Raw genomic sequence first — 27,050 nt, 5'->3', positions numbered from 1 at the left:
GATAATGGCCAGTTTATTGTGGCTCTGTGGTTCAGTAAGTTGATGTCGCGGTTAGCAGTGAGTATTTCAGGTTCATGGCAATACGGACAGCTGGTTGGTCCTTTTCTCAATAGGTTCTCTGTCGTTTCATGTCTGTTGTGCCCTGGCTTGAAAAACCACTCGGTTAAGATCAGTAAAGCACTGGACCCGAGGCACAAGCCACAGCTGCAGTGTTTCATCTGAACACGTTCACAACCTAGTGTGGATTCCCATGTAAACCCATAGATCTATATATATCTTGTATATAGTTGCTTCTAACTGGAGTGAGGTTGTTAGTGGAGTTCCACAGGGATCAGTACTAGGGCCTGTGCTTTTTCTAATCTATATTAATGATCTAGGTGGCTCAGCAGATACAATCTCGGCAGCACAGGCTATTCAAAGGGACTTAGATAACATACAGTTTCACCCTGGAACAGAGGAGACTACGTGGGGACTTGATCCAAGGGCATCGACCACATCAAACCAGAGGAGCTTTTCCAGATCAGCAGGGACACACGCACCCGGGGACACAAATGGAAATTGGGCTACAAGGCATTCAAGACAGAAAACAGGAGACACTTCTTCACACAGAGAGGCGTCACAATCTGAACAAACTCCCCAGCGATACGGCTGAAGAGACAATTTGGGAACATTCAAAAACAGACTGGATAGGATCCTTGATCACTGAATTATTAATGGACACCAAACGAGCAGGATGGGGCGAATGGCCTCCTCTCGATTGGACACTTTCTTATGTTTATCTGTGGAAACCAGCCTTTCTGTGATTTTCCTGCAAAAACAAGACGAGAGCTGCAAGTCGAGATCATTTGCATATTAACTTGCTCCTTTGCCATTCATTTGCATGATGTCAGGTTAACAGCAGCTCGTAAGAGCAATTAAACCCCGAGAGGGACAGGGTTAAAACACACCTGTAAACCCCGGGAGCCTCATTTTATCTGTGACTTGATTACAGCATATGTCTCCAGTGAGCTTAAAACACACATCAGCTCCACCATTCAGTACCATCTGTGCACAATTTGTGCATCTTCAAAGTTTTGGGTCAAGGACATAATGGCTTTCATTCAAATAAAATAAAATAGTCTTTTATTGAACAGATCCTCAGCTATACATTCATAACTATATACACTCAATTCGTAATGATTAAGGAGAATGTATGTAAGCTCTTTAGTGAATTGAATCAGAGCGAGGAGAGTTTCTCTCCACCAATCTCTGAAATGTAAATTGAAGACATTTCCATGTATTTAACACTTTGTATAAATCTTCTGTTGTATCGTATACAAATGTAAATCCAGTTTGTATTTTGCAGCTGGGGCTTATGACTTGAAATTGTTTGGTACCAATTATGTTTTTGCATTTTTATTAGATTTTATGTTAAAGAACTCGATCATGATTTCCACCTTTACCAGCAATGCTACTCAACCTAACCTGCTGTAACAATCCCTGTACCAGGCCGGGATGTGGGGGCGCACACAGCCCTGAACCCTGTGCGATGCCAGGCCCAATGATCCCTTCTGCAGCACGAAGCCACAACACAGAGCAGGGCGACTGTTGAAGGCAGAAGATGAGCACACGCTGTTCTAGCAATGCCCAGACTTGCAATAGTAGTTTGTGAAGGATCTCCCCAGCAGCACTAAGCACAGTGTGCTTCCCCCTGGGGTGGCACAGTCTGGATCTGAGCAACCTTTTGAACTGGTCCTGCACCTAGAAAGAGGCCGCTTGAATAAGATCCCTGGAGCCCAGTGTTGAAAACATCAGAAAGGGCTTGAAGACTCAACAGCATTGAAAGCACTCAACACAAGACTTGTTTTTTTACTTAATATATTAAGTATAAAAAAAACTAAGTCATCTGGAAAATGAATGAATGTTGAACAGATTGGAACAGGTTCTTTGTAGCTGAGCAAATTCCCATAAAGTGAAGAGAGATTCACGTGTCAATCCCCTCATCTGTGACGCACTGTAGAAGGGAGAAAAGATGACATTAAAAAACAAAGTAAAATCAAACAGCTCATGTGAAAAATGTAGTTTGTATCTTACAACAATACCAGTGAAGTGGTCATGCTTCTCTGCACTCTCTCTTTCCACAATATGGAATTCAATATTTAAGCTTTACATCATCTCATTACTACAATCTGTGTAACAAGGTGGTCTATTGATCAATCAACTGTTTTCACTGTAGCTACAGCCTAAAAGGTATTTACTACTGCTGCTACTATAATAATAATAATAATAATAATAATAATAATAATAATAATAATAATAATAATAGTAATAAGCAGGGAATGTGTGTGGTCTTATATCATGTCTCTGGAGAAAAGGGTGAACATTATCACCAGTAATATGCACTTGACACATGACAGCTACTTTCCAAAGGATCTAAATACTTTCCAAAGCCTGTCAAAAGCAATGCAATTTTAAAAGAATGTAGGACTTGCACCTCACCCTTCACTCTGTGCTGGCACCGATAAACAACGTAGATTTTGCAGCCTGTTAAACAGCAGCAGCTTAGCTTGCAACAATAGGATGTCTCTTTCTTTTTGGATCAAAAATGTGAATTCTGATCCTGCAATCATGAAAAGAATTCAAAGTGCTTACAGATGATGTGCTGCTTTGTGACGTGTCTCTGGAGCTGGTGCACAGTTTTGCATTTCCTTTTGCATAAATGGCATCTCGATTTCCTCAAATCTGCAGGTAAAGAAAGCAGATGATCAGCTAAACTAGACCTCTGATTACAGTGTCTTGCATTCACCTTCGCTAAAGCGAGAGAGCTAAAATGTTACATTGGTATTGTGAAATTTGCATATCGGAGCAGGCAGACCATAAAAACGTAAAAGAATAGGACCATGCACCTCTTTGCACGTAAGAACAGAAAGTCATGTCTGCACAAAACAGGATCCAGAATTAATCAATCAGGGCTATGAAAACAATGAAAGCTTTAAACTGAGTTATGAATTCTGCTCTATTAAAGCTGAAGTACAGCATCCACTCTGCATTAACCCAGATGTGCCTAAAGAATTGGGAGATTCCTGTGCAGATCTCCAGAGAGCACGTCACACACTGACACGCTTCTCCCATTCCTCAAGGAGGTGTACTTACCACAATGTGCCTGAAGTATGTGCTTGGAAAACTCCACATGTCTGTGGAAACCCATTTCACAATTAGTGCAATTGTACTTAAAGCTTTGACAGTGAAATGAGGCGATGTGCCGGTCAAGCTGTTTGTTCTGGGTGAAGCATCTTCCACAGAGCAAACAAGTTGCTTTCTTCCTTCCTACATCCAGTCATTAGAAAAAACAAATCAGCAAGAGGCATCAACCCAAGCCACCACTCTTCGTTCACTGTTTGTGGTAACTGATAGTATATTCTAACAATATACTGGTTATAGCAGAGACAACGATTTGAATACAAACAGCACAGTAGCTACAATATGTCCCCTATACATTCAATATTAAAATTTTACATCCACAATTCATACACGGGGTACAATCGATAAGTCTGTGGGCGTTGTTAAATATACCTGAGTGCCAGAGTTTACGTTTCAGTAAAGTGGAGTAACTTCTGTATTTCCTGCCACATGTTCCACAGCTGTTTCTCTCTAGAAGGGGAGAAAATGGAAACTGTATTGAACTGGTTATGTTTCTAGATTAATTCATTGTTTTAATCTAGAGTAAAATCAAAACAAACGTGTGGAAGCAAAAAGTGACTGAAACAAAAGTATTTTCCAGAGGCTGTCCGTGCAGTGGTGGGGTTTGTCACTATGCAGGCTTACAGCGCAGGAGATACCAAATACCCTGCAACACTAGCAATGACAGAAAAGGAAAGAGGAGCAACAAACAAATTAATATTATTAAGCTGCACACACAGCCACCTATTGCTATTTATTTTTTATTCACTGGAACTCAAACATACAGGTGTGTTTCCGAAAGCAGACCGGCAGTCTGTGTTGAGTGTGGTTTGGAAACGTGGAAAAGTAAATCATTTACTTAAGCAGATCGTATACATTATTATGTAGTCTAATACATTTTGTTTTTTGAGGTTATGACCGGAAAACATTGCCATAAGGATGTTAATGTTCAGGCATTTTCGTTGCAGCTCACATTGCTAAACTATTATTGAATGAAAAGAATTAATATAAATTGAAAAAAAAAATCATTTTTGTCAGTCAGTTACAGCTGTAATTGCAAAATATTATACACAAATAGTCACAACCTTTATAGTTAATTTGAAATTGTAACAATCAAAAGTTGTGATGTCAGGAAACAATAATAATACGAGGGTCTGACACAGATGCGAGAGAGTTGCCAGGTGCTTATTGCTGCTGTTTTTATTATGCTATTTCCGTACGTCTTCTAAAGGAAGGTATTTTTACAGAGCCTAATGTTTATTTAACAAAGTTGTTGTGTTAGATTTTTATTTTTAAATAAAGTTCACAACTTTTCGCAATTGCAAAAATTGTCACACTGCATTATTTCACATTTAATGTGTGTCACATTTTGCACTCTACACAGAATAGCGGTGTAGGAAACACTGTTTGACACTAATGTTCTGTGGTCAAATCACATTTACTGTTTAAAGCAGCAACTACACAACCACACACAAGCGCACATCTCTGAACACCGACCTGCACACGGCCCTGTTTGCACGTCTGACGAGTGTGTCGAATGCATCAGGCTTGACGTATTCTCCTCTTTGGTTTCTGTTTCTGCTGAAGAGGGGATAAGAAGGCAGATCCTTTAGGCTGGCTAGCGCATACAAAGCTACAGGCAAAGTTAAAAATATATTTTAATTGCAGTTTAGAGTGGCCCTTTTGCTTGAAAACACAAGAGCACTAATTAAGCCTCCTCCTTTCCGGGTGGATGTGAGGTCTGATGGGCTCTTATGGTTTACCAAGTCTGTCGAGAACTCTGCACGGCCTCAACAGTCGCCTTCACAAGTACATCACCTGAATCGTATTCCTCCTCAAGAACATTGTTACTGTTGTTATTATTATTGTAATCATACTTCCTAACCAGGGCAACTTACAAATTGTTGAATATATCACATTATTGTGTTACATACAACAACCTATTGATACAGCTGGGACTGCACTGGGGCATTCTGGGTACAGTGCTTTGCTCAGAGGAATAACTGCAGTGCCCCCCACCTGGGATTGAACCCACGGCCCCCCGCTCAGAGTCCAGCCCTGACTGCTCCTCCACACTGCTGCATACAGACAGCATTGTTCACATTACAGGCTCCAGAACGCCAGAGTGCTGCTACAGACAGGTCTGCCGCACAGCAGCACAGACCGACTCGCGCTGCGGCTCCACAGACCAGGGACTTCCTCGATCATCATTTTTCATTTTTAAGAAAAAGAAGGAGGTTGGAATGTGTAGATGCAGGGATTGTCATGTTATCTGGACAGCAAGTTTAAATATTCTTGACATACCTGCCATCTGCAGAAATTCGTCTTGGGACATGACCAGAGACGTCACATTGCTTATCCGGATCATCGACAGGCAATCTGAAGAGACAGCACAAGGCGGGGGTTGTTTTTAATAGTTAGAAAGGTACTTTGATAAGAATTTAGAAAACTGTATTCAGATTTAAAAATAATAGTAAAATCTTCTATCATCTTTTTTTCTTACCCCACTTACCGGAGATATTCGGTTCAGCAGCCTTACAATCCGCTTTAGTGCAGAGTGTCCTGTCCTCTGTCCGTTCGCTGTGCGCTCCGTTCGCTCTGGGAACGTCAGTCCTCAGCCCTCGGCGTTTTCTCATTCCTGTTGGAGATGTGTCTGACTTTAACAAAACTGGGTTCTGTGGAACTCTCTCCCCTAAAAGCATTTCCAAAAGCAATCCACAAGCAAGCACAGATGCACAAATCTCACAGCTTCACTTGCAGCCTATTCAGAGCAGCACGTTTGCAATGAGGATTGCCGCGAACAGTGGTCTACCTCGGTGAGCCGTCGCAATGTGTCTTTTCATCTCTCTCGGCCTGCAAAAGTCTCGAGTGCAGTACGAGCAGCAGTGTGGCCGGTAGTGCTCGTGCACAAACAGAATGTGGTCGTATAGGTTCCCTTTGCGGACAAATTTGGCTCCACAGATTGAGCAGCTAAAATCAGAACCTTTCAGATGGATGGAAAAAAAAAGGTTTACCAATATACATATCTGCTTAAAAGACAGGAATCTTTAAGCTAGATATAGTGTGAATGGGATACCTCTGTGCATACTCTTAATAAGAGAGAATATATTAACTGAATCGTTAAAGGGGAACTCCACCGATACTCCACAGTTACTCAGGTTATTCTGTAAGTAGAAACATATTGTGTGCAGTGAGTTTTTCACGTGCAGCTCATTCTACGTAGCAGAAATCAGAGACCAAGAAAGAGGCCTCACCTTGGGTGCCAGCTTTGGAGCTGCTGGAAGTCAATGGGGGAAATCAGAAAAGTCACAAAAATCATTAAAAACTAACATTTTTGCACGTTCGATGGCCACATCATCCAGAATGTCACCACCCAGAACTGTAGCTTTTCCCTACTGGCTCCCAGCACAGCAGCCCCAGAGTCTGCATCCTGGTGACAGCACGGCCCATTTCTCCATCTCTGATTTCTGGTATGTGAGCTGGTACTATGGAGGTCCCCTTTAACTTTATAGCACTCAGCATTTCATTTAACTCTTCCACCAGAAAATGCTTGTTAGAATTTCTCCTCCAAGTCATCTGGTTAATATCTATACAATAAATCCCACTGGGTAGAAATCGATGGTACAAGAAATTACCTTTCAATCTTTGAAGTAGCCTCTTCGTGTTTTTCTTTGCTGGGGAGAAGACAGATACGTGTGTCTATTATAATGATACATAAAATAATAACAAAAACCCAAATGTACTGTAGTAATAATAAATACAATAAAAATGCCAGTATCCAGTCTGCTTTCTGACGCTGTAGAACACTTCTGCTACTCACGTACAGCAAGTTGTTCTCATCACATCTCCAACTTGTACAAAACTTGGCTTTAAAAAGGTTAATACATTTTGATTTGAATCCATAATTTAATGTCACTATTTTTCCCTTAGTTGTACTTCAATAATGTGATGTAAACTCATTTAATTGAGTAAACTTTGTATTGCACTTATGTTGTAAGTCGCCCTGGATAAAGGCGTTTGCCAAGAAATAAAAATAATAATAATTGGGATAATGATGTAGCACAGCCTTTAACTGAGTTGAAATAGGTATTATGTGCAGGATCATGCAGCACAAAGTAACTGCTTCCCTTCTCCATTGTTTGGGAGATGACGTTTGTTACCTATAACCTGATGCTCCTTTCGATGTGTCCACAAGCCGCTCTTGTCGATGAAACTCTGTCCACAGAACGGGATGTCACAGGAGTACACCAGCTGCTCGGTGACTAACACACACAGCAAAGAACAAGAAGCAGGGTCAATCAGAGCAACACAAAGCACATCATATACGACTATGCATGTTCCTATGAAAGCCATAACAAAGAAAACGAGAAAAACAAGTGTTAGTGTTTCCATAATTCTTAGTTACTCTTCTTAACAAATATGCACTTGATCGCGCAGCACCTTCACAGACGGCTGGCGTTCACTGGCTCATAACCTAAACCGTGTGGATCGCTTCATGAAGATTCACCATCAGCATGTGAATCTGTCTAAATCTTCCCATTTACACAAGCAGTTACACAGAGCACTGGAGATAATCACATCCTGGAAATGATGGCAAGAACAGACAAACTAATGAATGCCGATCTGATCAGATTTCTCTAATTTGTTCTGGACAAACACAATTGTGGAGCTTCGTTCACATCTCTGACCTGCTTCTCTCTCTTCTTTAATTGCATTCTGCATGGGCTCTACGGGCTGAGGCCACGGACACCACAGGGCTGCGTCTTCTCAGAAGAAAGACAAAAAAAAGGAAGAATTTCATTAGTAAAATCTTACACTCTTGTTAAGGTTTCCAGAGCCCTGATGTGAGGACATGGAGCTGGAATTTACTCTGGCAGCATCCCCATCGCCCTCTCGCATCATCAGCCTGCTTCCTCACCTGTGGGCTCCTTCTTGATCTCATCACAGCATGGTGTGAACTCGTCAAGGTCAGTGCTGTCAGAGCTGTGTTCAGACCATCTGTTGTATCCTTCCTTAGAACAGGTCTTTTCCACAGAATTCCTTTTGATCATCTTATCAGTGGCTGTTATACCCGTCTCCTTGCCACTGAAAATCTGATCTACAGTGCGATCACTGGCAATCTGATCAACTGTGCCCCTTCCAGCCACAGATTGGTCGAATGACATTGGGCTCTGCCAATTTTCGTTTTTCACCCGATCAAAGGAAGCCTCATTTTCATCGATAATATGACCAAAGTAATCCCCAGGTTTGCCCTCTCTACTGTCAACTGGATTGATCGACGCCATCTGTGCAGTTGGGTCACATGACACCTTGGGAAATGTCCCACGTCTGTTCTCAGATGCGACCTGTGCTCGGTTGCTCCTGGAAATCCTGGAAGTTAAACGTGTGGCCTGACTGTTGAGAGTTTCAAAACAGCTGGCTACAGCACTCCCCTTGACCGGTCCCTTTGAAGACGGTGTCTGCCCATCACTTGGCCTGAAACGATCATGGAAAGTCACACTGCGAGTTCTCTTGGACATTGCCCGGGCAGGGACACGCCGCCTAGGACGTCTTTTGGAAATGCCAGTGGAAGAGTCATTTGGAAGGGAACGCTCTTTGCACCGTGGAGATGAGAGTGTCTCCTGACGTTTTCCTGTGAATATAAAAATAGAGAGATCTTTGACAGGTGTAGACCATCATCACTGATTGAGCACGATGGCCCAGTTCAAAACCTCACCTTAAACAGAATAGATTCTCAAAGCCTGTATTCTCAGTAGCTCATTTACACAATTATAAATGGGATTTTCTACTGCCTAGAGCCGGATTTATACTACTGCGTCTGCGACTGCATCTCTGCGTCTCAATCAGGCTTCCGTAAAATTTCAATCAGGCTTCCGTTCTGGCCATAGTACAGAAACGGCCCTGTTAAAAGTACTGAATGACGTGTCCTCCGACTTAGGTCACGCCAGTGTTATTTAATTAGACTTAAGTGCGGCTTTTGACACAATCAACCACAAAATCTTGATACACCGCTTAGAAAGCCGTATTAGCCTGTCTCACAATGTGCTGTCATGGTTTAAATCATATCTGTCAAACAGACTCCAATATGTACAGATTAACGAGAACCACTCAAATTTAACGGAGGTTAAGTACGGAGTCCCACAGGGCTCAGTCCTCGGACCTATACTTTTTTCATTGTAAATGCTCCCTTTAGGTGATATCATTCAAAGACATAATATTAACTTTCACAGTTACGCAGACGACACACAATTATATCTGTCAGTAAATCCAACAATACCATAGATGTAGAAAAACTAATCTGCTGTCTGTCTGAGATTAAAACATGGATGACAAAAAAAATTCTTATGCTTAATTCTGACAAAACAGAAGTCCTAATTTTAGGAGACAAAAATCGAACTGTTCATCATGCACTAACAAAACTGAGTAATGATAACTTTAATTTCTCCCCTAAGGAGATGGCACGAAACCTGGGTGTCATCTGCAATCATAATCTATCCTTTGAATCACACATTCAGAATGTGTCGAGATCTTCCTTCCTCCTGCTTAGAAACATTGCTAGACTAAGACCATTCCTCTCTTTACAGGAAACTCAGAAATTGATACACGCATTTGTTACATCTAGATTGGATTACTGTAATGCCATTCTGTCAGGCAGCACAAACAGAGCTATTTCTGCACTTCAGTCCAAAATGCTGCTGCAGGAATCCTAACTGAAACAGAAACACATGAACACATCACTCCAGTATTGGCTTCTCTTCACTGGCTGCCCGTGCGCTACAGGATAGACTTTAAAGTTCTCTTATTAACATTTAAAGAACTAAAGGGACTGGCACCTCCCTACCTAAAAGATCTCCTTATCGAATACACTCCAGGTCGGCCACTGAGATCACAGGAAGCCGGTTACTTAGTGCTCCCTAAAATACACAAGAAAACCGCAGGTGGTCGAGCATTCAGTTATAGGGCCCCGAAGCTCCAGTATCTGAGCACAACTGTCTTTTTGTCTTCCAGCAACAGCCCCCTCCGAGGGTCCAACGAGGCACCTCGTCCCCCACTGGAAGTCTGATGAGGCACAACCCACCGCAGAGGCACCTCACCATGGAGGGCCAACGGGGCATGCACACCCAAGGTCTGACGAGCCATCTCAACCCAAAGTCTGTTGATGGTCCAACCCCCCCACCCCCGATGGCCTGCGAGAGGCCTCCTCCAGAGGGAAGAGCATTACCAGCAGCACCGATAAAGAACTTTCTGATCTCCTTGCTGCTGTAATAACTATACTGCCTGGAGGGGAGGCAACCATTAGGCCTAGGCCCTAAACCGTGGACCCCCAGAGATTAATTTTCTCCTACATGCCATCCATAGGAGTTTTTTTGTTTTTCTCTCCTCCGTGCCTAAATGGTTTATTTACTTAAATATTCACTCACTTTATTCTAGATCATGTAAAATGTTTACAGGTCTATATTTTATTTTATTGTATTTAGGTATTTTATTTTGCTGTACGTTTGTTGTATGTTTACCAGTCTGTAAAGCACTTTGTGGCTACCCTGCGAAGGGCGCTATAAAAATAAAAATTGATTGATTGATTGATTGATGTGCGGACGTCATACGCAAATTTTCGCAGATGTGTCTGCCAACATACTTGCATATAATGTTGACATGTGGATAGGGGGCAGTGTCGCATTAACACATCACAATCTAGAGAAAACGAAACCCGTTTTCTATGGTGCTCCTAGAATTGTATGGATGTTACAGAAACTACACACACACACATACATACAAATTGCCATCCTGTATGTGCAGATCTATATTGTCTTGCTATAGTTGACTAGAGACTTAACACTAGAACATACACACACACGTCTCTGCATTTGAATTTCTCCTGCATATCCATTCTTATATGTTACTAAATATTTTAATTAGATACATATATAGTGTTTCAGCTGTTACACTCCTCAAAATGAATGAGCTATAAATACGTTCTTCTCCAACCGCCAGACCCGCAGTTTATAATAAATATAGCTGACAATATGGACTTTGTAATCAAATTAGTAATTGTAAAAGATTTATAATCATTTTGATTGGTGAAATGTGATTTTCTATATAATCACATATTCATTGTCATCATTATTTATTTGTATTTGCACCTGATATAGCGCTGCTCTGATCGGCTCAGCAAGTTTCTAACTTTCCTTTGTAATTGAATCCTGATCACGTTGCAAACCCGGGTCTCTGGTTCAATGCCTTGATCAGTCACTGTTTGATCATGATGCTAATTGTTCATTCCGTCCACGGAAAGCAAAATACATGTTACCTTTCGTTCAATATTGACAAGCACAAAATAAGTGGGCATTTCGTGGGATAAAATCTGAATTATGTTCACGGAATGTGCGTTTCGTGGATGAGGAGATGCATTTTAAATACTTTCGTATGTCACCACATCATTTCTCTGATCTGCTGCAGCGCCTACAGACGGACATCGCACACCAGTCACCCCAGCACTGAACGACTGGCCACGGCGCTCAGAATCTCCTGCTCAGCTAATCAGCGCTGGACCGCAGAGACGTTGAGATTGAGGAGGAGTGTGCATCGGTTCATCTGCGCTTACCCAGAAGCCTCTGCTCTGCTTCGCTACACAGAGATGCATACGCGTATCTACGCAGAAGTATACATCGGGCTTTAGAGACACAAAACCAGTAACCACCAAAAACAGACTTTAATAGTAGCTCTAGACTTCTAGAATAGTATACATTTTCACTTTGAATATATATTTAAAAAAAGGAACATTAACATACTATGTCGTCGTCTTCGTCCCCTTTTTCTCAAATTTGAAGCCCTGTTGATGTTTTCTTCAAAACCTGCTGGATATATATTTCATATTGTCATATTTTTGGAGCCGATATTCTTGAAGCCACAAAGTAATGATTTGACATTATTTTTCAAAGGTCGATTAGCTCACAACAGCTACCTACCTAAGACACAATATGTAAATGAGCTGATCTGATAAAAAGACTGATATACCTCTGTGAGTTCTTTCAATGTGTTTTTTCATTTCTGTCGGCCTTCTGAATTCCTGATTGCAATACTTGCACAAGTGTGGCCGGTACTTCTCATGCACAAATAAAATGTGGTCGTAGAGGTTGTTTCTTCTTAAAAACTCGGCTCCACAAATTGGGCAGGTTAAGTCCGAACCTGTCGGAGAGAAGGAAAAAAGAACAAAAAGAAAAGCAAAACAAAGAAATCCCATGTTAACCAGGACAAATGACACGTCTCTATTGCTGTGAATGGCATGTCTGGTGATATAACATCAATATGCATACATTGTCAATGAGGAACATTTGTGCAAGTATATATAGGAGAAAATACATATTTAAGGAAAACAGTATAAAACAACAAATCTTTCTTTTGCCCCAAATCTTATATAGACAATTACAAATGACCAATTTCAGCACCATGAGATCAGAGCCTTCTGCTCATCTATCGATGCCAACCCCCGAACCTGCAGGCATACGGGGAGCAGCTATCCCCAGACAGCTGTCATTCACTCTGCCCATATTCAGACTTCCTGGAGCATCCTGCCTCATCACATCAGCGGAGGGCCCTCCCATCCCACGGCTAAACGATCAGTCATTTTCATTAACTAGGGACTCCTGAACTGAGTCCTGTCACTGCATTGCAAAACAAAACAAGACAAGACAGTGAAAGAATTATTACCTTTCAGTTGTTGAAGTATTATATTTGTGTTTCGTTTTGCTGTGAAGAAAGAAGGATTTTTTTTTTTTATTAACTATTTATAATGTCACACATATATCTATGCATCACATAATGTAGACTACCAGTAACAATGTTTTCCCTGAAAATGACCAGAAGCAATGCTCTATCAGGCTCCACACAATCCCATGCCACTGACAGGCTGCTTCATTTCATATCTGTAGGTGAATGCTGATAAACATTACCTGTATCATGATGCTCCCTTCGATGTTTCCAAAAGGAGGTCTTGCTGAAGAAACTTTGCCCACATGATCGGATGTGACAAACATATGGCTCAGCAGCTAAAGAATCAGGAAATAATGCAATCAATGAAGCAGGCAAAGTGTGTTACTGTCAAACACATAACCAGAATCATTCGCACACGATGTCTGTGACACAGAAGACATGACCTTCACGTGAAAGTTCACTGGTCAGAATCATTTTTACATCCCACTTCCTTTGAACTGTGTTGCTTTCCATCTCGCACTGGTTTTACGTGGATCCATGCTATTGGATTACCGTATTTGAGAGCAGTAAATCCTCCTACTTGTTCTATTTCCAGAATAGTGAAAACGCAAGTTTTAAAAAACACAGAAATGTAAAACCTCCACTTAGAAATCTCTTTGAATCTCAGTTTGGGGGTGGACACATATTGTAGTAAATGGATGCTGTCACTGACATTTCCTTCCCCTTTTTTCTTATGTTTTTCCTTTTCTTTCAGTGTACAGGGCTTTGTCTTCTCAAAGAAGAGAAGAATTGTGTGTAAAAATGTACAACCCTGTTCAATGAAAGGTAGATCAGACCTCTGATATTAGAAGAGCTGCTTCTGAGGAAAAAGCACGTCTCTAAACTTTAATCTAACAACAACAACAACAACAAAAAGCTGCTCAACAGATCAAAGGGTGGTCCCCCTTTATATGTGCCTGTTTGGGAGCCAGTATTTTTTCTTCAGACAAAATAACATTTTTCTTATTGTATACTGTGTCCATGAAGACATCCTCACCTATTTCCTCCTTCGCCTCCAGTTTTAGGGCCTCTTGCTTGGGTCTCAGTGTGGCCATGGTGGGGTGGTTAGGTTCTAAAACAACAGACGCAGTGAAATGAGGTGGACAATATATAATGGTCACATAAATTAAATCTAACGTTGTCTATGCACATGCCTTTTCACAAATTCTTCTATGCACATGGGCTACAACAACCATTATGGGTAACAATCAGATGCTGGACATAAGCTTAAGGATGCTTATTATTTCATGATGGCTGACCAATGCACTACAAGCAGTTATCCCAAAGCTGTGCTCTTCCTCTGCAGTATGTGCAAGGGAAGAGCGCTGAATATCATCGAAGGGCCAAGCCACAGCATAGTGACAGTGACAACTCCTGTGCCTTACTGGGGCACAGTAATTTAATAGAAGCAGTCCAATGGGTTGTACCACTAGCACTGTAATCAACAAATGTTGCTTAGAATCTTTTTTCAACTGAACAATGTGGTTGTCTTCAGTTACAACTGGTCAAGAATATTCTCGGCACATTCAAGGCAGACACAAACCTCCTTCTGTTTCACTTGTCTCGAACTTAAACTTAAAAATGCAGAATTAATATTAGTTACAAAAAGGGGGCACCACTGTAAAATAAATCTACTGAACAAAAACAGACGCAACATGTAAGGTGTTGGTCCCATGTTTCATGGGCTGAAATGAAAGATCCCAGACATTTTCTGAAGAGCTGGTATTAATGTTCTGTATAAACTATATAATGTTTTATATTAATGTTTGAAATACTAATATGTCAACAGAGCCAACTGTATTAATTGTCAAGCAAGCAAATGTTAGCAAGGCTGTTTTTACGAGTGCCGACGCTGCAGAAGTCCCTCCCAGCATTTGCTCCAAGGTGTTCTGTGGCTTATCTTAAGGCTGGAGAGGTCACATCATGGATATTGATTAACAGTTGCTAGTGATGACAATGGGACCAGACCTCTCCCAGTACATCAAATGAAGCCATCTGGTTTCCACATCCCACACCTTCCCCCAGGAAGACAACCACGAACATTACAAGAGCCAGAGACCTGACCTCGAGGCAACACTTCTTGGAAAGCATGTGACTGGACCCTGCCCACAGAATCACATGTCATGGATTGTATAAAAGCTGTAAATATCTTGCTATTCAGAGAGACTCCACTCAGGTGGAGAGCTTCCATGTCAATGCCTTCCAGGCTGGGCATGTTAAATAAATATCCTCTTTGCTTGAAGACTTTACCTGGGTTCTACACTTTCCATACGCACAAAAAGCTTATTTCTCTCAAATGTTGTGCACAAATTTGTTTCAGTCCCAGTTACTGAGCATTCCTCATTTGTCAGAATACCTGACAGCTGTGGCATTTCAAGAAGCTGGTTAAACACCAAGATCATTACACAGGTGCACATCTCAAAATGTGCAGTTTTGTCACACAACACAATGCCATAGATGTCTCAAGTTTTGAGTGCGCATGCGATTGGCTGCTGACTGCAGGAAAGGCCACCAGAGCTGTTGCCACAGAATCAAATGTTCATTTCTCTACCATAAGTCGCCTGCAAAGCTGTTTTAGAGAATTTGGCAGGATGTCCAACCGGCCTCACAACCGCAGAAAACGAGTCGCCAGGTCGGCCCAGAACTCCACATCCGGCTTCTTCACCTGCGGGATCATCTGACACCAGCTGACGAAACTGGGGGTTTACAGAACCAAAGACAAGGAAGATCCTCTGCGGATCGTCATCCTCACCAGGGTCTGGACCTGACCGCCTCTCTGGTGGATGTTCCGGCAGTCAGCAGCCAATCACACGCCCCCTCAAAACCTGAGACTTCAAATCCATAGATTGGGGCCGAATTAATTTATTTCAAATGACTGATTTCCTTATATGAACAGTGACTCAGTAACATCTTTGAAATTGTTGCCTGTTTATATTCTTGTTCAGTTTAAATGTCACAGAACCATCAAGCATACAAAACAGGGCCTAAAGCAGCTGATTCCCAATGATTGCAGGGCCTGTTGGTTTTTCAGGAATGATGAACTATAACTAATTGTAAACTGATCTTAGTGATACACAGGGGATGGTGAGCAGCTGTGAATGACCTACCAATGCCCAATATGCCCAGCAGGGCATCTTCATTCACCATTTCTAGAACAAGGTGTTGAGGATTGTTTTTTTCCATACACTTTATACATACATTATTGTTATTATTATTTATTCATTAGCAGACGCCTCCTGATCCAGGGCGACTTACGTGTTTAAATCAGCTCTTCTAAATACAATATCAGAATATTACCTTACTGTATTAGAGTACCGAAGCTTAGCAGTTACGGTCCAGATTCACAAACCCAGATTAACTCGTCCTGTAAAACTAGCTGTAAAAGCTGCCCCAGGACATTTTTAAATGCATTTCTATGGAGGATTTAAAATCGTCAACATCACACCACATTTGATTAGCATAACACTTGGCAGATAATTTTGATGTACCTTTATGGCGCTTTTCAAGATGTCTAACCAATTCAGAAGGCCGGCAGAATTTTTTTTCACACTGACCACAAGGGTATGGCCGGTACATCTGGTGCACAAACTGAATGTGGTCCAACAAGCCCCCGCGACGGGAAAATTTAGCTCCGCACTGCTGACAAGTATTACCAGAGAGCCCTTTAATAAGAAAAGATATATAAATAAATCTGAAACACTGGCACGTTTGCTGCTTTCCTCCTAACTAGAGGACATTCTGTATGCCTGTATCCAGAAACTACAACATCTAAGTAGAAATCATTCTTTGTAATATGTACAGTGGGCTGCTGCTTGGTTTTGTAATTTTCGTTAGATTTCTGATGTAAATAAATGTTTCTGTGACTGGTTAAAAAAAAATGTTTACAACAGCTTCTGTCCAGGATGTTTCATCTGGAAAAATCCATAAATAAATAACACACCAGCTGAGAGATTCGCTCTCCTACGCCTTCCTGTTACCAATGGAGTTTGACAAGCTTCAGAGTCATCGGCCTCCTCCTTCTTCACATCTGTAATAAAGGATGAAATATTGATTATAATTTCTGCTATTAAAATCCACAGTTTTTATTCTAGCATTGTTCTTATCCCTTTTCTGATGAAATTCATGTATAAAAGTTACACACAAAGGTGTATGTAATATATCATGTAACTTGGAAGAAACACAGTGTGGGAAGGATCATTGAAACATATCTGAGTTGTCAGCGAACTCACTTCAGTCTCTTACCAAAAGTGCCGTGTTCTTCCAAATGCTTCTGAAAACTCGCACTGTACGTGTATTGTTTTCCACAGATGTAACACGAATATATTTCTAGATGAGGAGATATAAAAATTTAATTAAATTAGTCAGGAGAAAATCAAACGACTAAGTGCAGTAGATGATTCAATTTAAATTTGTATCATCGGCTGTTTTGAATGAATTTGGAAATTAGAACGAGCTAAGCTGTTACATGGCATTATATGATTTAGGAGAAAGTCCCATTTACTACCAACAAGGGGAGTAATTCACCAGCATACAGTGAGGGAAAAAAGTATTTGATCCCCTGCTGATTTTGTACGTTTGCCCACTGACAAAGAAATGATCAGTCTATAATTTTAATGGTAGGTGTATTTTAACAGTGAGAGACAGAATAACAACAAAAAAATCCAGAAAAACGCATTTCAAAAAAGTTATAAATTGATTTGCATGTTAATGAGTGAAATAAGTATTTGACCCCTTCGACTTAGTACTTGGTGGCAAAACCCTTGTTGGCAATCACAGAGGTCAGACGTTTCTTGTAGTTGGCCACCAGGTTTGCACACATCTCAGGAGGGATTTTGTCCCACTCCTCTTTGCAGATCCTCTCCAAGTCATTAAGGTTTCGAGGCTGACATTTGGCAACTCAAACCTTCAGCTCCCTCCACAGATTTTCTATGGGATTAAGGTCTGGAGACTGGCTAGGCCACTCCAGGACCTTAATGTGCTTCTTCTTTAGCCACTCCTTTGTTGCCATGGCTGTGTGTTTTGGGTCATTGTCATGCTGGAATACCCACCCACGACCCATTTTCAATGCCCTGGCTGAGGGAAGGAGGTTCTCACCCAAGATTTGACAGTACATGGCCCTGTCCATCGTCTCTTTGATGCGGTGCAGTTGTCCTGTCCCCTTAGCAGAAAAACACTCCCAAAGCATAATGTTTCCACCTCCATGTTTGACGGTGGGGATGGTGTTCTTGGGGTCATTCCTCCTCCTCCTCCAAACACGGCGAGTTGAGTTGATGCCAAAGAGCTCGAATTTGGTCTCATCTGACCACAATACTTTCACCCAGTTCTCCTCTGAATCATTCAGATGTTCATTGGTAAACTTCAGACGGGCCTGTACATGTGCTTTCTTGAGCAGGGGGACCTTGCGGGCGCTGCAGGATTTCAGTCCTTCATGGCGTAGTGTGTTACCAATTGTTTTCTTGGTGACTATGGTCCCAGCTGCCTTGAGATCATTAACAAGATCCTCCCGTGTAGTTCTGGGCTGATTCCTCACCGTTCTCATGATCATTGAAACTCCACAAGGTGAGATCTTGCATGGAGCCCCAGACCGAGGGAGACTGACAGTTATTTTGTGTTTCTGTTGTCACCTTCTCAACAAGCTGCTTGGCGATGGTTTTGTAGCCAATTCCAGCCTTGTGTCGGTCTACAATCTTGTCCCTGACATCCTTAGACAGCTCTTTGGTCTTGGCCATGGTGGAGAGTTTGGAATCTAATTGATTGATTGCTTCGGTGGACAGGTGTCTTTTATACAGGTAACGAGCTGAGATTAGGAGCACTCCCTTTAAGAGAGTGCTCCTAATCTCAGCTCGTTACCTGTATAAAAGACACCTGGGAGCCAGAAATCTTGCTGATTGATAGGGGATCAAATACTTATTTCCCTCATTAACATGCAAATCAATGTATGACTTTTTTGAAATGCGTTTTTCTGGATTCTTTTGTTGTTATTCTGTCTCTCACTGTTAAAATACACCTACCATTAAAATTATAGACTTATAATTTCTTTGTCAGTGGGCAAACGTACAAAATCAGCAGGGGATCAAATACTTTTTTCCCTCACTGTGCTTAATTTGTGATACAGAACAAACAATTAAATAAACTTCGGTATACTAAGCTGGCATTAATAATAAGGTAAAGCACTTTCATTTGTGTGCAAGGAGTGAAATGGCACACAACAGTACATTACACCCCCAAACACAGCAGGGCCAACGACATCTCGAATACGAATTGAGCTAGACTATAAACAGAATAGCGGGTATTAAATATGGAATAAATGTAACGGGCAGGTAAACATTTATAACAATAGAGAGGTATAATAAGCGTTTCAGAGCTGGTCAGCTTGCTCTTTAATTAATCAATGCAAACATTAACACCTCAGAGAAACACAGCTCAGTGTTGTCAATAGTCATTACATCAGTTGTCAGACATTTGTAGCATCTACAGGCAAAGTTTAAGGAGCACAGATAAGAATAGCAATGACATATAACAGCAGAAAGCAGCTCTTACCAGACTTGCCACTGTATCTGCATTTGCGTTTATTTCTAAAGGCCTGGGTTACCAACAACGATAGCATTTTTTCTGGTGAACCTGAAGTGAGAAATGTTAAAATCACAAATAAATAGAAGCAGCCATACAAACTAAATCATTTGAATACAAATAATGTTACATTTTAATGATAAATGTAATCCTTAAATGAACTGGGATGAAAAGATTCAAAGAGCATTTCTCGCACGTTTTTACAGCCCCCCCCCCCCCCCCCCCAACAAGTTTTTACCGTCGGAACCCCATCCCCCCCTCCACCGTCTAATTTGGTAGGTGGGGGTCCTGCTCTAGACCACAGATATTCAAAGTGCCGCTGCAGGTTTACCCGCTAGCTCTGGTATAAAATGTGGCTTAGGTTTCACAGACACAAATTAGTGCTAGTCTTGGACTACTTAAAACAGCATGATGTAGTCTAATATCATTGCTAATCAGAGTCTGTGAAATGACTGCATGACTGCATGGGTTCAAAGTTCATCAGCAGCAGCTTTGTTACAACACTGAACTTAATTTGTAACTCAGAGGTCCACGGTCTGTGCACTGTGCTCGGACACTGTGCTTGGGGTACTGGTCTGCTGTGGTGCATGTACTCACTGTGCCCCGGTCTGGACACCGGTGCCCTCTTCCTCAGAGTCCTCCTGCACCCCCCGTCCTGCTGTGTGGAGAAGGGCTCCTGTTTGATCTCTCTCATGTCTGCACTTCCCCCTTCTAGGTTTTCAAGGCCTGAGAAAGAACGAAAGAAAGAAAGAAGGAATAAAAAGCTGTACGAATAAAGAAGGAATAAAAAGACCATCTGTGCTTTGCATTCAAGATACCAGAGTGGTCATATGAATCAGTTCAGCTGCTAAAATGACTGAAAAATGGTTCAGTGGAATCGAACAGGCTGGCACCCTGCAGTGGCAAATCTATAAACTCACAATCTATAACACATTCCAGTCCAACGGTTTTCCACGTCACACCTTCCTGTCATTTCCATGGAAGCTCGATGTTGCCTCACCTTGCCATTCTGTTTTCACTGCTGGAACCTGGAAGGCAGTTCCCTGAAGCACCGGGTCTGTGTATGGATTGAAAGGGTTCCTCCTGGGACGTCCTTAAGGAGAAAATAGAAGATCTATAGCAAATGAACAAGCAGCAGAGGCAAAAGGAAGTGCTAATTAATTTACTCAAACAATGAGATGGAGTTTCCCCATTGGTAAATAGGAAGTATGACTCTACAGGTGAGGTCCTAAAGACTGGAACATCTTCTCAATGCTCCCCATGCTCACACATGTAGTCCTTTCATTAACTCTCCAGGGCTGGAGGACTCTTCAGACAGATGTGTTCTGGAAACAACCTTGCAGCTTAGCCACATTGAAAACCAACAAAAAACTGAATAAAAACAAAAAACATAACATGCCATTATATGTTTTGTATGCGTGTGGACAATTTGTTTTAGTCAAACATCTGAATATATTATGTTTTTCCTAAATATATATATATTTTTAGTGCCAGATTCTGGAGATGAATTACAGTGCAGGAATGCTACATTTGGGTACATTTGGCTCTTCTCCCACAGTGTGTGGGGAGGGACATTAAGCTTGATCTTATTCACTTCATCTCCCCAGAATCTGTGGTTCAACCATTGAGAACTTCTCAGTCAAGCTCTCTGAGATTCCCGTGAGATACACAGCAAATCGAATATTCCACATCTTCAGCTTTAGTGTTGACTGGGTCCTCTCTTTTGAACAGCAGTTACCCACACAAGATTAGGTTAACAAATAACCTTTCATTCTTTTTAAGTAATTAGATTGTGAACACAGAAGGGGAAAGATGGTATCAGAAACAGCAACTTTTGAAATATAGACATGTTAGGGCGAAAACAACTCTCCACTGACCGGGATGACCGCCAACTAATTCGAATGTCACTCAACAACCGTAGGATGACATTAAGTGACCTACAGAAAGAATGTCAAACGGCAGCTGGGGTGAAGTGCACGGCAAGGACGGTTCGAAACAGGCTCCTAGGGGCAGGGTTGAAGATGTGCAAAGCTAGAAAAAAGCCCTTCATCAATGAGAAGCAAAGAAGAGTCAGGCTGAGGTTTGCAAAAGACCATAAAGATTGGACCGTAGAGGACTGGAGTAAGGACATCTTCTCGGATGAGTCCAATTTTCAGCTTTGCCCAACACCTGGTCGTCTAATGGTTAAACGGAGACCTGGAGAGGCCTGCAAGCCACAGTGTCTCGCACCCACTGTGAAATCTGGTGGAGGATCGGTGATCTGGGGGTGCTTCAGCAAGGCTGGAATCAGGCAGATGTGTCTTTGTGAAGGACGCATGAATCAAGCCACGTACAAGGTTGTCCTGGATGAAAACTTCCTTCTGCTGTGACAATGTTCCCCAACTCTGAGGATTGTTTTTTCCAGCAGGACAATGCTCCATGCCACACAGCCGGGTCAATCAAGGTGTTGATGGAGGACCACCAGATCAAGACCCTGTCATGGCCATCCCAATCTCCAGACCTGAACCCCATTGAAAAGCTCTGGAATGTGATCAAGAGGAAGATGGATGGTCACAAACCATCAAACAAAGCCAAGCTGCTTGAATTGTTGCGCCAAGAGTGGCATAAAGTCACCCAACATCACTGTGAAAGACTGGTGGAGAGCATGCCAAGACACATGAAAGCTGTGACTGAAAATCAGGGTTATTCCACCAAATATTGATTTCTGAACTCTTCCTAAGTTAAAACATGAGTATTGTGTTGTTTAAAAATGAATATGAACTTATTTTCTTTGCATTATTCCAGGTCTGACAACACTGCATCTTTTTTGTTATTTTTACCAGTTGTCATTTTCTGCAAATAAATACTCTAATTTTGCAGTGGTCTCTTATTTTTTTCCAGAGCTGTATATATACATGTGTGTATATATATATATATATATATATAGGTATATATAGGTGGGAGGACACTAAGGGAGACAATGAGAGCACGCCGCAGCACACATGTTGTTATACACTACATCAGTGTGTACATGTATCCATACACAATGCAATTCCAAATGCATGCAACATGACACCCATTCTACGCACCTACAGGTCTCTTTACTTGCAGATTTGGCCCTGAGGAAGGGGTTTCCCCTAGGGAAAAAAGCACAGATCAGAGGATTCAAAGATACTGGATTTACATCTTTAAAAATAAATGTAATCTTGCATGCAACAATCCAAAATGCTACATTGTTCCGTCAACATGAGTGTATTTATATTATAAAGCATTTCCTGCTGCCACAATAGCTGGAAAACCCAAACATACCACTAATGCTAGCAATGGAGGATAAGTTATAAAGCTCTACCTAATTCACCAAACACACATGATTCAGGGAGATTTTAGGCTTTGCTTTATTTAATGTTTTCATTTGGAGCAAAGATTAAACTATGCCTATTATAGCCTACATTTCAAACCAGGGAATCATTTTGTTAATGATTCAGAGAGGAACACTGTGAAACTCAGGTCTAAAAAGAATATGAATAATATGCTGTGTTTAAACATCTCGTTTTACCTGCATGCATTCTAGGTCTTGTTATTAGCCTATTTGTTCAATTTTTCAAAAGGAACCATGAACTAACACTTTATTCATCCAGGCTTACTCAGTCTGACCGAGTCTACTGCTGCTTTAATTACTTGTAAAATATGTAAATATATGGCAAAACAACAGCGCTTCCCACATTGTACAGTAATGGTCTGAAAACAAACTTGAGTTCCAGATAAAACATTGACTATATTTTCCAAATTGTCTTAAACATTCAGGTTTACATGCTTTCAGCTGCTATACAGGATTGTATGGTTCTATTATACTGGTACTATAGTTAAATATCTTAATTGTACATGATATATGCCTATGACTTGACAATGAATATCTACTGTACTGGGATTGTATTCAAAAATGTTTTTATTTATTTATTTGGCAACATTTAATATAATATTGCATTTTATATGCTCAAAAATTCTCCAGATATTGATAACTGTGGAAAAATGTGAGATTATAAATGAACCAATAACGCTATATTATTTAAGAAGGAGGTCTTGGTGTGGATTCCAAATACTTCCTTATTTATAAATCACCTATCGTGCAGTAGTCTGCTTGGCATCTGTGTAAGTTTAGTATTATAGATGTATAGAAAGTTATCCCAATCTTGAAACACATTTACCAATAACGGTGGATAGCACCGACAGACACACATTGGCTGGCATGCTGCTGAAGCCACTGCCACTAAGAGACAATGGCGAACAGAAGGAGCAGTATGACAATGAAGGGGATGAGCCGCTTTTCTTCACATATTACAGTACAAAAGGATACTCTGTATTCTAGCAGACAAAAACTGTTCCGAGGTCTTTTACTTACAGCAAAGTGAATGTATGCGAATAAAAATGCTCTGAAATATAATACAGTATATTCTCATCTGTGATAAGTTCTGTTTTTAAAATACATGTTTCTTTGTTTGGAAAGATAAAAGTATCCCAAACCATCATCAACAGACTGACAGGTACTGCTCTGAAATCATTACTAATATACGTAGTATTTATATGGACATGAAAAATATAATCATACCTTTCATTTCATGATCTTCTCTGTGCTTCTCATAGCTTCTTAAATACTTGTAGGACTTTCCACATATCCCACAGATTGATACACCTGTTGCAGTAGATAATGCAATTAACACATGAGCATGTTAAAAATTACAGTTTAGAAAATGTTTAATTAACACAATCCCTATTATACTGATGATTTTAATGAGAACAAGAATTTGAACTTCAAATTAACAGAAAATGCATATACATATTATTGAACACATTGCTTTCACTCATATAATCAGAGAAAAAACATACAAATACTCATGCAAAGAACTGGTTATTAAAAACAATTAACAAATGTAGATGTAAAATCTTGGTCATTACCATTAATTTCATTTTCAGAATGATCTGATTCTTCCTCTGGTGTTTGACTGTCATTCTTCGGTTTTTCTTAAATCACAAAAATAGAGCAAATGCAGTTATGAAAACTATGACTGCGTGGAAAACTCAAAATATTCCAAGAACCTGCTAATAGGTAATGCTTTTAGTCATATATACCTTGTTCTTGTTCTGCATTTATTCAAATACATCTTTATTCCTGTTGCCTTTACATTGATCAGATCCAGAGAAGAGTTTCAATATCCCCAGCTACTCACACAAAGCATGCCATCTGAAGTGCAGTTAGAAAGCCATCAACTATAGATGACTCTCAGACACGAGGCCTGCTCTGTGGACACTGGCCTCAAAGGAATACAGCGGCGTGTTTGTGTGCAGACTAACTATGAAGGAAAGGGGTAACTGACACGCGACCAGAAGCAAAAACATTTTTTTTTCTACCAGATTACCTAAAAAACAAAAAGATAAAGAAAAAACAATCCCGGAGCAAGAGCAGAGTAAGACAGTTACAGACAAGCTGTGCTACCTGAGTCCTCGGTCTCCTGCACAGTGAGCAGCTGCCCGTCCTCTCCCACCAAGAAAGTGATGAATCCCGAAGGTGAGCTGTGCCCATTGTGCAGCTCGGCTCCCCTGTCTGGGTCTCCATCCAGGGGATTCATGGCTCCTGGGCTGGAGGCGTCATGCAGCCCAGAGACTAACCTGAACACACACCAGCAGAGAGACAGAGCACGTCCCGCGGTCAGCAACCTGGGCTGGGCTGTATAATAGCATAAGGACTTGTTGAGGGACATTTACCTCATTTTAACTTCCTAAAATAGATTCATTTGCATCAGAATCTCGAAATGCATTGAGAGGATCAGCAGACTGAGTAAGCTGCACCGAAGGTGAGATAAAACACAGGCACTTAGTATAAATTGGAATCACTGTGTAATCTGGTTTGATTAGGAAAGATCTCAAATGGATTGAAAACAGGGAAAAAACTATGTATTTGAAAATAATTACACATATATATATTAGTCCAAGGTCAAAGTTTTTGGGTTGGCATTTAAAAAGACCAACCAAGAAACATGTCCCGCTTTTCTGGCTTGAGGTGGGAATATTACACAGTGCGTCCCTGTGTTAAAAATAGTTAAATCAAAATATACACAAAATCGAAGCAGCCGGAGTGGCAGTGATGAATTGGCCCGCTGGAGCGAATGGCTCTGGACAGGACGGGCTCAGTTGACTGTCTACGCGCTCAATATGGACGCATCGCGGGACGGACACTAGTCCAAATCCCCGTGACGTCAGACCCGTCCCGAGGAAGCAGGAACTGGCTGCGCATTTGCGGAAGTTTGTGGTTTACTTAACATTTAATAACAAGTAGTTGATTATATAATAATAATAATAATAATAATAATAATAATAATAATAATAATAATAATATCGCAATTACGCTCTTTTAATTATTATCATACCTTAGTTATTATTATTATTATTATTATGTGGGAGTAAGAATAATGATACGGAACTGTAGGAACTTCAGCCCAGCGTGAAGACGGATCCAGCCACAGACTCGGACGCGGCTGCAGCGCAGGAACTAAGTTCGACATCATCGATCGGCATGAGGTTTGGACGCAGTTTTATCAGTTTATAATACAAATTTAAAAATAATTATAAGTTACACATTTATTATTCGTTTTTAATAAAAACTATTGGGATTTGGGAAGATCTAAAGTCGTTTTTCCGGGGGGGGGGGGGGGGGGGGGAGAGTACTTTTCAGATGCATTAAATCTGGCCCTGACCCATTACACCGCAGCCCTGCAGCCCAACGGCCGCACCGGAGCGCGGAAGCCGCGGAAACACCATCAACTCACACACGCAGTTAGAAATCCGAGCACATGAGCAGGCAGGCGTTGCACTGTACTTACGTTGTTGACTGTAATGCATTAAAACTACAACACAATTCCAAACAAGCCCCGAGTCCAATGATCCGATTTATTCCAATGTTGTGCGTAAAGGCGCAGAAAGATGTTGCGGCTTTTCGCGGAGTTTGATCATTCTCATGTCAACTGTACAAATGTTGCACGACGGCATCAGCCTGCGACCTCGCGAGAAGTCGAGCAGCACTGACGTCACGCGGACGGGACGCCACAGCGGCGTTCTCGGCACGTTTCCACTTCCTCTGCAAATGCGCCGCTGGATGCCGCCTGGGTCGGGCTTGTCTTTGCACAGTAGGCACATTTGTGACCCACGACTGCGATTAACTTTTCAGCAACTTGAAAAACGTAATGTCAGATTTCGACAAAGTGCTCATTATATTTGAGTGGTTGGACGCATCACTGAATGAACTGCACTTCACAGCTTAAAGCACAACGCGGCGGCCGCACAGGAGTGATGTCCTCAGTGTAAATGAAATGTAATCATGTGTGTACACACACAAAGGAAATGGTCTCATTCGATAAATCTTTTCATTTTACTAGGACTCCCATGTAGGTCACTTCTTGTGCTCAAAAGGACACAACACAATTTAATCTTCAATCAAATGCAAAACATAAATAAGTATTTAGGTAGATAATATTCAGTTGTGGGCGACACCTGGCAGATTAAATTCAATATGGATAAGCGCAAGGTATTATATGCAGGTA

The 27,050-nt window shown here is 41.2% G+C and overlaps 1 protein-coding gene across 11 annotated transcripts; it reads right to left on the bottom strand.

Moving 5' to 3' along the window:
• Positions 1–1,105: 1,105 nt before the first annotated feature.
• Positions 1,106–26,520, bottom strand: LOC136758342 (gastrula zinc finger protein xFG20-1). Of its 11 annotated transcripts, none has more exons than XM_066712591.1 (28): positions 26,334–26,520; positions 24,950–25,180; positions 24,412–24,477; positions 24,065–24,148; positions 22,548–22,595; positions 20,480–20,572; positions 20,077–20,205; positions 19,450–19,530; positions 17,152–17,235; positions 16,850–16,936; positions 16,398–16,571; positions 13,907–13,981; positions 13,110–13,205; positions 12,868–12,906; positions 12,175–12,345; positions 11,949–12,014; positions 8,078–8,791; positions 7,848–7,922; positions 7,320–7,421; positions 6,795–6,833; positions 5,972–6,142; positions 5,663–5,797; positions 5,464–5,538; positions 4,657–4,737; positions 3,553–3,630; positions 3,133–3,306; positions 2,632–2,721; positions 1,106–1,993 (listed from the first exon to the last, which is right to left on the bottom strand). In XM_066712591.1, the coding sequence occupies exons 1-28, from the start codon at positions 26,350–26,352 to the stop codon at positions 1,980–1,982; spliced, it is 3,291 nt and encodes a 1,096-aa protein (XP_066568688.1). In that variant the 5' UTR covers positions 26,353–26,520; the 3' UTR covers positions 1,106–1,979. The 11 variants fall into 11 exon arrangements, with proteins under 11 accessions (XP_066568688.1, XP_066568686.1, XP_066568689.1 ...); XM_066712589.1 differs by having other exon boundaries at positions 4,657–4,740; positions 26,334–26,519; XM_066712592.1 differs by having other exon boundaries at positions 4,657–4,740; positions 5,672–5,797; positions 26,334–26,519.
• Between the last annotated feature and the right edge of the window lie 530 nt (positions 26,521–27,050).

This window comes from Amia ocellicauda, chromosome 9 (genome assembly GCF_036373705.1).
Source record: "Amia ocellicauda isolate fAmiCal2 chromosome 9, fAmiCal2.hap1, whole genome shotgun sequence".
NCBI classification, from domain to species: domain Eukaryota; kingdom Metazoa; phylum Chordata; class Actinopteri; order Amiiformes; family Amiidae; genus Amia; species Amia ocellicauda.
This window is presented reverse-complemented; position numbering and strand designations above follow the sequence as displayed.

What these genes read in the sequence shown, in the direction of transcription:
- LOC136758342 (XM_066712589.1), bottom strand. An exon ending in AGTGAAAACAGAATGGCAAG is followed by an intron (nt 20,206 to 20,479) that starts GTGAGGCAACAT and finishes GTTCTTTCTCAG; the next exon opens with GCCTTGAAAACCTAGAAGGG. An exon ending in GATCAAGAAGGAGCCCACAG is followed by an intron (nt 7,923 to 8,077) that starts GTGAGGAAGCAG and finishes TCTTCTGAGAAG; the next exon opens with ACGCAGCCCTGTGGTGTCCG.